The sequence below is a fragment of the Spodoptera frugiperda genome, chromosome 19, assembly GCF_023101765.2.
Source record: "Spodoptera frugiperda isolate SF20-4 chromosome 19, AGI-APGP_CSIRO_Sfru_2.0, whole genome shotgun sequence".
Lineage (NCBI taxonomy): Eukaryota > Metazoa > Arthropoda > Insecta > Lepidoptera > Noctuidae > Spodoptera > Spodoptera frugiperda.
In genome coordinates this window covers 6,617,058-6,628,205 of record NC_064230.1, presented here as the reverse complement: position 1 = coordinate 6,628,205, position 11,148 = coordinate 6,617,058, and the positions used below count along the sequence as shown (strand labels likewise).

General features: G+C 43.4%; 3 protein-coding genes across 3 annotated transcripts in view; 2 read left to right on the top strand and 1 right to left on the bottom strand.

Annotated features, from left to right (window-relative positions):
- The window catches only part of LOC118280932 (igLON family member 5-like), a 251,111-nt gene that overhangs the window by 60,100 nt on the left and 179,863 nt on the right, over nucleotides 1–11,148 (bottom strand). The window lies entirely within an intron of this gene.
- LOC118281159 (zinc finger protein ZPR1) lies at nucleotides 84–6,807 on the top strand. The gene is made up of 9 exons (XM_050700734.1): nucleotides 84–288; nucleotides 1,304–1,556; nucleotides 2,065–2,244; nucleotides 2,813–2,928; nucleotides 4,119–4,341; nucleotides 4,597–4,667; nucleotides 4,928–5,017; nucleotides 5,951–6,242; nucleotides 6,616–6,807. The coding sequence occupies exons 1-9, from the start codon at nucleotides 181–183 to the stop codon at nucleotides 6,714–6,716; spliced, it is 1,434 nt and encodes a 477-aa protein (XP_050556691.1). The 5' UTR covers nucleotides 84–180; the 3' UTR covers nucleotides 6,717–6,807.
- LOC126911796 (uncharacterized) lies at nucleotides 8,006–9,707 on the top strand. Its single transcript, XM_050700652.1, has one exon. It carries the CDS (start codon nucleotides 8,175–8,177, stop codon nucleotides 9,705–9,707), a length of 1,533 nt encoding a protein of 510 aa, XP_050556609.1. The 5' UTR covers nucleotides 8,006–8,174.

Below are 11,148 nucleotides of genomic sequence, written 5' to 3'. Positions count from 1 at the left end.
CATAACTGTTTCGTATAGTCTATGGATGTACGTGACATTACAACTAAACTGTCAAGTTACCTGTCACTGTCAGTGTCAGTGTCAAACAAACGTGCTTACATTGTGGTGACGGCGAGTTATTGCGGGGTTACACTAGTACAGTTCCACATTACTGCCAGTGTGTGTCGCGTGCTGACTGCAATGAGCGGCGAGAGCAAGCAGCCGCTGTTCCGGCCGCTCGGCGGCGAGCCGGACGAGGAGCCCGAGGTCACGGAGATCGAGTCGCTCTGCATGAACTGCCACGAAGACGTACGTAAACAAACCTTTCTAGAACCTTTACATGCTCGGAATACAACGCGTTTATATATTAGAATGGTTAGAATTCAGTGTTTATTGTATATCTGCTGTATTATGCTGTAATGTGACACATGTAGGTAGTTTAATGTCGTAGTAATTGTATGTGTCGGTGGCAGGCACCCAGCCGCCGCCTGATCGATGGTGTAGGTAATGGTAATGGGGTCGTTGACATGTCTGCAGTCTGTTGCAGTTGCTGTGTGATAGTTCTTATATTATATTATATCAGTTCAGTAAGCAGACTGTATGTGGGTACTATGTGGGAAACAATTTCATTGATGATGCTGTCTCAGTCTTACTGTATTTTTTATTATATATCCTTTTTATTTGTTCTGGACTATGATATTCTCTTAATTAGGTGATAACTATTATGGTTTATTTACCTTCATAATCTGGGATTTGTAATGTACCTACAAATAAGTAATGAAAAAAATCAAAATTAATCAGTGAAGTAATTGACAAAGTTTGACCACTGTAAGGCTAAAACTATAACTACTTACATGTCTTATTTTAACAGTATAATTTATTCATCCAATTACATAACTGGTATGAATATTTCTATATTAAATTTTTCTTACATTTCTTATTAGATTCCAATCAGACTACCTACATATATCAAAGTCAAAGTCAAATAATTTATTCCAATTAACCCATACATAGGTCTCACTTATAAACTTATGAAATATCAAGAAATAAAGTCTGTTCATTAGTGAAGCTACATACTCATTCCAAAGTGTAGTATGTATTTAACACATAAAGGGGAGGGGGGAGGGGAAATCATCTGTTTTGAGCCGGTAACCCGCTAGGTAGTAGATTCCCAGACTCTGAACAAAAATTTGTAGATAACACAAAAAGTGGCTCCGTATGGGAATGTCACACCTGCAACACGATATGCGGCAGCCAGTTGCAGTCAAACCTTGCCTTGTGTCATATACCATGTTATGTAACAACCCCACGTCTCTGCCTGCAGGGCATCACCCGTCTCCTGCTGACCCGCATCCCGTACTACAAGAACGTGGTGGTGATGTCGTTCAGCTGCGAGCACTGCGGGTACCAGAACAACGAGCTGCAGCCGGGCGGGTCGGTGGCGGAGCGCGGCGTGCGCTGGGCGCTGCGGGTCGAGGGGGCGGAGGACCTCAACCGGCAGGTCGTCAAGAGCGACTACACCAGCGTGCGCATCCCCAGCCTCGACTTCGAGATACCCGCGCAGAGCCAGAAGGGAGGTATGTGGTGCAGCGGGGAGTAGGGAGTTGTTACTGACTTACATGTCATTTTTGAAAACTTAAAGAACGCAGACAGGCAGAAGACATTTAACTTAGTACAGCAGTACCAGATTCTTTTTAACAAAATATTTAACCATGAAGACTACAGTTTTCGCTCGCCAGATGGCGCCGATGTGGGGGCGTTCAAGTTTGCATTACGTAAAGCTAATTTTTTGAACCCCCACTCCCCCTCCCCCCATGTATAGCAACGTAACGTTTTACGAGACGCCCTGCTCCCCTCAAATTGCGTTACGTAATACTTGTACGCCCTCTGTAGAGGATCTATTAATAGATTTGGCCGATCACTTTTGTTAAAAAATCAGTGAAAAAGGTAATTCAAGCTACACTTTGGAACGAACACCTCGCTTCAGCTACAGACAGAATGACGGACAATTCAATTTGTTACAAAATGTGCCTAATTAGGGATTAATTGAAATAAATGCTTTGACTTTACAACTGTATTGTCCAGAGGTGACGACAGTGGAAGGCATCGTCTCCCGCGCGGTGGCCGGGCTGACCCAGGACCAGGCGGCGCGGCGCCTGCAGCACCCGGAGGACGCGCGCGCTATAGACGAGTATGTGGCCAAGCTGGAGGCGCTGTGTCAGCCGGGAGCTGAACCCTGGACGCTGGAGCTCGATGATGTCAGCGGTATGTCTAATTCCTAATCAGCAATCCCGCAGTTTATCCCGCATCTCTAATATGTAAGCCCTTAATCCCTCAATCTCCGTTTCCCATTCTCAATCCCCAATCATAAATCCTCAATCCCTGATTCTCAGTCCCAATCCGCAGTCCTCATTCCAAAATCCTCTACCACAATCGCCAATCCGTAATCCTATATTCAATCCTAAATTCTCTTTACCAATCCTTAATCTCCAATCCTCAATCACCAATTCTCAGTTATCAATCATCAATCGCCAATCCTTAATCCTATATACAATCCTAAATTCTCTTTACCAATCCTCAATCACCAATCCGCAGTTCTCAATCCAAAATCCTCTACCACAATCGCCAATCCTTAATCCTATATTCAATCCTAAATCACCAATCCTCAGTTATCAATCCCCAATCATCAATCGCCAATTCTTAATCCCTATTCCATAATCCTATACCTCAATGCTCAATCCCTAATCTGCAATCCTCAATGCAAACCCACAACGTTTGCTATCTCTAGTCCTACATGTATGTATACATATATGTATGTATGTATGTCCTGTAGGTAACTGTTTCCTGGAGAACCCGGTGGCGCCGCGGCCGGACCCGCGCGCCTCGCGCACCGAATACACGCGCAGTCGCGACCAGGACCACGCGCTCGGCATCTACTCCAGCGACGAGGTACTCTGCACCTTACTGCGCGCTGCACACGGTGCATATTGCATTGTGCTCACTACACTATACGCGACGCGACGTCCTGCGGCAGCGATGTAGAAGCGAACGCGAACACAACTGTGGGCACTATGTTTGAAATAACCCGCTATTTTATTTTACAAATTGGTTTTATTGTCCCGTTAGTTTTGACGTATTGTAGTTACATTGTTCCTGCATATATATACAATAGATAAATAGTGTATTAGAGATATTGTAAAAAACCTTTTTTTAAAAAGAGTAACGATGGAGTTTCTTGCTCGTTCTTCTCCATTCGAAGCTACACTTTGGAACGAGCGCCTAGCTTCACTGACAGACATACTGACGGACAATTCAATTTGACGTTTCAAAAGTGCCTTATTTAGGATTAATTGAAATAAATGCTTTGACTTTGACTTTGAACAACGTCGGAAACAGAAACAAAACGAAATGCACGTAGCACATAGCCGCCGTCATACCGCATCGCGTTGAACTCGCGTGTCACCGCACCGCGCCGCGTTCGCTTCTAGATCGCTCACGGAGGACGTCACATATGATCCGGAGCTGCGCACTACCAAGCAGATTACCGGGGCTCCGGCTCGAAAAGCAAGATTAGGCACGAGGTGGTGTTTAGTCAGTAAGGGTCAATTTATACTAGCGTAAAGTCGAAGCGCATCGAAGCGTCTTTCCAAAACTTCTCCGACATCTTTAATTGATTTTGTCTGGACTTTAAAAGAGACTATGACCTCTGAGTTTGTTTCGGCATTTCTTCTCAGAGTAGTCGGATAGGAAATGCCGGCCTCATCTAGTTATTTAAGAGATTGACGTGTAAAAGTGTTATTTTATAACCTATTTGCAAAATAAATATCATTTATCATTTATCATTATCATTTATAACTGAACATGACAAATTCAACCTTTACTCCACAGCGTAACGCACACAGATTTTAAAAAGGCGCGCGCATTCCTTGGCATTCGCGCGTCTACGCGCGAACAACGCTTCGACTCTGCGCTAGTATAAATCGATCCTAACAGTCTAACACTATCTCTGGCCTCGCCCAAAGCGAGAGAAGACATTGGATGATTTTCCCTCCTCAAAAAGTAAAAGGGTATCGCGTAAGTAACACTATGCTTCGTTACGTTACACTACGCTATGTTACATTACATTCTAATGATTCCAGAAAGCAGACGACGCCGAGTGTCCCCGCATAGAGAACCTCTCCCTCTCCGAAGGCTCGGACCCCAACGTGACGACTCCCTCCGTGTCGTCGGACGAGCACCTGCTGACCCCGCTGGACCCGGACGCGATGCCGTACGAGCGGCTGGCGGCGGACGAGGTGCTGAGCTTCCCCACCAACTGCCCCGACTGCGACGCGCCCGCAGACACCAAGATGAAGGTCACCAGTACGTACCCCCCCCCCTCCCCACTGTACATGTAACGAGGTGCTGCCTTCCCCCCCACTGCCCCGACTGCGACGCGCCCGCAGACACCAAGATGAAGGTCACCAGTACGTACCCCCCCCCCCCCACTGGTACATGTACTGCCCGGCGCCTATTAGTTTTGTCTGAGGGAATTAGCCAATTGTACTTATGTGTTAACAATTCTCACGTAAAGTATTGGTAATCAATTAATATGTAATATGCTACATTGTGTCGCAGACATCCCGCACTTCAAGGAGGTGGTGATCATGAGCACCACCTGCGACTACTGCGGACACCGGACCAACGAGGTAATGCTCGTATATACTCACTACTCACTCACTCACTCACTACTCACTTATTGTATCATCTACTCATTCATTCACTTAATCACTCTCTCAATCAATCACTACTCATTATATTATTCACTCGTTCTCTACTCAGTCATTATATCACTCACTCACTACTCACACATTTTATCATTCACTCACTCACACACCACTCACTCATTCACTCACTCACACATTTAGTCACTCATTCAATCTCCATATATATTTATGTATGTGTGTAGGTGAAGTCAGGCGGCGGTATCGAGGAGAAGGGCGTGCGGTTCGAGGTCCGGGTCGCGAACAAGGAGGACTTCTCGCGTGATATACTCAAGGTGAGCGCTCTACTATACTACTGCTAGTTAGTTGCTAGTGTGTGGGTTACTAAAGGTCTAATTTGTCCTTAATTTCAGCAATCGCTTAATTTCAAATCCTTCTATCTGCATTTTCTATATTTCTAATTTTCAAATAAGTATTCTCCAAGTCTCCAAGCGTCCTATCCATAATGTTTCCATTTTCAATTTCTTTATCGTCATTCGTCAAATGTCCAATGTATTCATGACTAGCAACACACTCGACATGGGAGAGTGTCCCGGTGTGTGACAACTAGTCGCATGGTAAATGTCTACATGTGTGATATATTGCAGTCGAGTACTGCAGGGCAAAGCCCTCCCTACCCTCCTTCCACTCCTCTCTGTTTAAAGCGTTTTGCGGCCAATCCTTGTCATAGCTGTTGAGTTCGTCCCGCCATCTCCTTTTGGGCCGCGACGTCTGTGGACGTTTAGCGGGCTTCAATCAGTAGTGAGACATGACATGACATACAATGTGTTGTATAAAGCTTTTTTTTTTTTTTTTGAGGGTGGAAAATCATCCAATGCCTTCTCCCGCCTTGGGCGAGGCGAGAGGGAGTGTCAGACTCTTACTGACTAAAATCCACTCTGTTCCTACTCCTGCTTTTCGAGCCGGAGCCCCAGTAACCCGCTAGGTAGTCCGCAGCTCCGGGTTGTATAATGCTAGTAGTCGTGTCCGTGTCCCTGTACGTACATGTATAGTACTCTCAACGGATCTTGGCAGGTCTGAACTACGTGCAGAAGGCTGCGCAATAAGTGTAAAGGGTCAATTGTATTTAGAAATGGTCAATTTCTAGCCTAGATCGCCGCCCCCCGCACCTCGCCTCATGCCACCATTTGTTAGTTCAGACCTGCCAAGATCCGTTGAGAGTACTGTAGCTACACTGTACACTGTACACTGTACCCTGTATGCCGCAGTCGGAGACGTGCAGCATGGAGATCCCGGAGCTGGATCTGTCGGTGGGCGGGCGCGCGCTGGGCGGCCGCTTCACCACCGCCGAGGGACTGCTGGCCGCCACGCGAGCCCAGCTCGCCGACACGCCCGGCGCGCTCGGCGACGCGCCCGGCGTGTCCATAGCGCTGCGCCCCGTGCTGGACGCGCTGCGCGAGGCCGCGGCGGGCCGGCGGCCCCTCACCATCGTGCTGGACGACCCCGCCGGCAACTCGTACGTGCAGAGCCTGCACCACGACCCCAACCTGCCGGATGAAGGTACGTAATAGGGTACTGGGAGGCTATATGGCAGGGTTTGCCATAATCTCAGTTGGAGATCCTCAATACAGGTTTATCAGAGAGTGCTGCCGCCCAGTCTCTGTCAAATGTGTAGTTCTGATAGCATTGCGGAGGAAACTAATAATTGACATCAGTAAATTTAAGATATTCTTTGCTAAACACTCCATACAAATACTGTCAACAATTGATTTTAGCCATACATTTTGAATTCAGACGCAGTTTATATAATCAGGTTTATAAGCGCACTGCTACCCGGCCTCTGTGCAATGTGTAGTAGTAGCAACGTAGTCGGGTGTAAGACACCCGCATCACGAGTAGAAGTGGTGACTAATGTACTTGTACTGTACGGCAGGTCTGAAGATCACGCGCTACGAGCGCAGCTTCGAGCAGAACGAGGAGCTTGGACTGAACGACATCAACACGGACAACTACGGGCCCGACACACCCAGCTAGCCGAGCCGCGCTACTACAACATCAACACGGAGAACTACGGGCCCGACACACCCAGCTAGCCGAGCCGCGCTACTACAACAACATCAACACGGACAACTACCGGCCCGACACACCCAGCTAGCCGAGCCGCGCTACTACAGCGTGGCACTATCTCTGTATTGATGTAGCGACTGTGAGGCTGTGTGTGTGTGTGCGGCACACTACTGCACTGGTGTATGTAAATATTGAACAATAAACTGTTACCGCTAGCAAAGTGTTGTTATTTCTATTCTACCTACAACATCAGTTAGTACGTATGTCAGTCTGTCAGATGTTCCACACGACGGAGCCAGCCCGAGAACATTCCAACTTGTAGCGACACACTAGTATACACTCGTTTACGTAATACGAAAAAAAGTCCACTGGAAAAATCGACTGAACACTGTGTAGTCGCAACTGCGACTGAACAGTCGCAGTTGCGACTACACAGTCGCAGTTGCGACTAAAAAGTCGTAGCTGCGATTGAACAGTCGTTGCATATCAACAAATGTTGCAACTGAACAGTAGTTATTTCGTCCAAACATTCGTAGTTAAGTCTGAAAAGTCAAAGTTGCGACTAATCAGTCGCAGTTGCGACTGAACAGTCGCAGTTGCGACTAGACAGTCGCAGTTCCGACTAAAAAGTCGTAGCCGCGGTTGAACATTCGTTGCATATCAACAAAAGTTGCATCTAAACAGTAGTTATTTCGTCTAAACATTCGTAGTTAAGTCTGAAAAGTCAAAGTTGCGACTGAACAGTCGCAGTTGCGACTGAACAGTCGCAGTTGCGACTAGACAGTCGCAGTTCCGACTAAAAAGTCGTAGCCGCGATTGAACAGTCGTTGCATATCAACAAAAGTTGCATCTGAACAGTAGTTATTTCGTCTAAACATTCGTAGTTAAGTCTGAAAAGTCAAAGTTGCGACTGAACAGTCGCAGTTGCGACTGAACAGTCGCAGTTGCGACTAGACAGTCGCAGTTCCGACTAAAAAGTCGTAGCCGCGATTGAACAGTCGTTGCATATCAACAAAAGTTGCATCTGAACAATAGTTATTTCGTCTAAACATTCGTAGTTAAGTCTGAAAAGTCAAAGTTGCGACTGAACAGTCGCAGTTGCGACTGAACAGTCGCAGTTGCGACTAGACAGTCGCAGTTCCGACTAAAAAGTCGTAGCCGCGATTGAACAGTCGTTGCATATCAACAAAAGTTGCATCTGAACAGTAGTTATTTCGTCTAAACATTCGTAGTTAAGTCTGAAAAGCAGTTCACTTTGACATGTGTCATCTGCACCATGCGACGCGGTAATAATATAAGAAAAAATTAATTGTATTTACAATTATAATTCAGATCGATTCAGTGATTAGCTATACGTACATCTATATCGCAAAAACATTTGTCGTGTTTGCCGTTAGATATTTCATTCATAAAGAGTTGTGAGTAATGTCTGACGAGAACAGTGATGACGGTGATAAAAGTGACTCGGAGATAATTAAAGACTGTGAGCAAGAATTGCAACGAATGCAAGAATCACAAGAATTTAATTGGAGTGCGGCTGAGGGTAGTAAAGAAATAAATAATAATCAAAATTCGAGAGGCATGAAAAGACTGCGAGACATTAGTGAAGGAAGTAGTGAAGAAGGTTTTATTACAGTTACAAGGAATAGAAAGCTGAAGAGATTGATAAGAAGCGATTCCTTGTCAGATAATAAATCGGTAGAAAGTATGGAACAAGAGGGCAGTTGTGAAAAAATTGAGGTATGTTTAACATCCGCGGAAGTACTACCTAAGCAAATGGCCTTAGCGAAGATGCTTAGAAACGAAAACATCCTTAACATTATGAAGATTCACTACAAAAATCCGTACAAGATATTTATTCAATTCAGTGATAAAGTACAGGCCGAAAATCTTATTAAATGCGAAAAACTGGCACAGTTAGGAGTGCGAGCTCAATTAACTAGTGAACTTACTTTATCATATGGAATTGTAAAAGGCGTAGATTTAGAAACCTCTGAAAAAGAATTATTAGATTCTTTGACTAGTTCATTTAAAATTACGTCAGTTAAAAGACTCAAACGCATGGATCCTGATGGAAATTGGGTCAATAGTGAAACTGTTAGAATATGCTTTAACAGTCGTTCACGTCCTTCTTTTGTATTTGCATACGGCTGCAGATTCCCAGTAGAACGATATATATTTCCTGTGAATCAATGCTCCAACTGTTGGAAGTTTGGCCACATTAAAAGGTTTTGTCCTCGTAAAAGTATCGTATGCCCTAAATGCGGTAATCATCATATGAATTGTGAAACCATTACTTTTTCATGCCCTAACTGTAAAGGTCCTCATATGGCCCTGGATAAATCCTGTAAGGTGTACTTGAAAGAAAAAGAAATCCGGTCAATCATGGGTGACAAAGATTTATCTTATAAGGAGGCATATGAGGTTTTCCTCAGCTTGGCGAAGGAAAAGCACGAGAATCCTGAAACAGCTAACACAATATCTCAAAAGGAGTATCCAAAAACTGTTGACAACTGTGAGTATGCAAATAGACAGTCGCATATTAATACTTATGCTGATGTGGTAAGAGAGTCAACGTCTTCGAATAGAAAAAGTAGTGAGGAGAAAGAAACAGAACATGACAAGTCTATCAGGCGTAAAAACGGAAATACTGCAGGTAAGAAAAATAGTAAACAACACACAGATCCTGATTTTTCTATCATAGAAATTGAAAATGAAATTACAGATAGACAGCAGAGGTTAGGTGAAGAGGTGTCAGAGAAAAAGGAAAAAAAGAAAAAGAAAGTACAATATCTTATGCAAAAAATTGAAGAAATAGTACTTTGCGAGAACAAAACTTTTCTGGAAAAAATCATTTTTGTGTTTAAATTTATTTATGAAGAGTGTAAGTCATATTTTGTGAACATGTTTTGTGGGGGTGGAGTATTACAGTCAATTTTTAAATTTTTAGATGGATAGAAGTAGTAAAAGAAATTCGATTAACATATGCCAGTGGAATGCACAAAGCTTAAAGCCGAAGCTTAGTAGTTTCGACGCTTTATTAGTTCAAGAGAAAATACATATAGCTATTGTGAGTGAAACCTGGTTAGACTCGGATTCTGACTTGTATATCAATAACTACAATATATATAGGCGAGACAGAGACGATTCATATGGTGGAGTAGCAATATTTGTTCATAAGACATTACAATCTAAAGCACTTATGCTGAATGTAAGCAACCCAGGCATTGAGGCAGTTCATGTAAAAATTTATAATTGTAATCATCTGGATAATATTATGGCTGTTTACTGTTCACCCTTAATTCGTACTCAACAATCTGATTGGGACAATTTATTTTCCATTTCTTCTAGGAAAACATTAATCGCCGGTGATTTTAATGCGCACCATAGTAATTGGTCATACAAAACGGATCAAAGAGGGAATCAGCTATTAGACTCGTCTTTTGATTGCGGGTTTACTTACTTAAATAATGGTGGTGCTACCAGAGTCAAGCTAGTTGGCGGAGTCGTACAAAGAACTTCACCCGATATAACCTTTGTTTCTAATGATTTGATAATAAAATCCAAGTGGCAAGTTTTCAACGAGAATTTGGGGAGCGATCACCTTATTCTAAAGATATTTTTTAATTTTGAGCAACAGTTTCCGCTCATAGAACATCGTAACTTTAAGATGGCCAATTGGAAAGGGTATACTGATGATCTTCAGAAGTATTTCTCTAATTATGATTTTGCCATGGATAATGTCCAATATATGTATGACTATTTAGAAAAACACATTAATATCTCAGCTAATAAACATATTCCTAAAATTAAAATATGTAATAAACCAGCAAGCACTTTTAGGCCAAAGAAATATTGGAAGCCCGAATTATCTGAGGCAGTGGCCTTGAGGAGGCTAGCACTTAAAAAATTCAGACAAAACCCTACTCCCAACAACTTAAAAATATTAGAAAATAACACTGAAAAAGCGCGATTATTAATTACACAAGCTCGTTCACAAGATTACAGGAATTTTTGTTCAAGTATTGATGAATGTAAGTCTGCATCGGATATGTGGGGCAAAATGAAATGGCAAAAAAATCATCGTAAACCTACATTCTATGTGCCTGTAGATAAAAGCGAACACTTATTGCATAGTCTGACACCAGATATGGCTTCGGACAGGCGTCATGAAATTTTATCCATAAACAGTCCATTGGAAATACCATTTGAAATGTCAGAGTTAGTCAAATGCTTAAAAAGGAAGGACACTGCTCCTGGTGATGATGGTATCACTTACTCCATGTTATATAATTTTCCAGAGAACGGCAAGGTTTTTCTTTTGTATTTATTCAATAGTATTTTTACATCTGGTATAATACCAGAGCAATGGCGAACCATTCGGATTATTCCTATACCG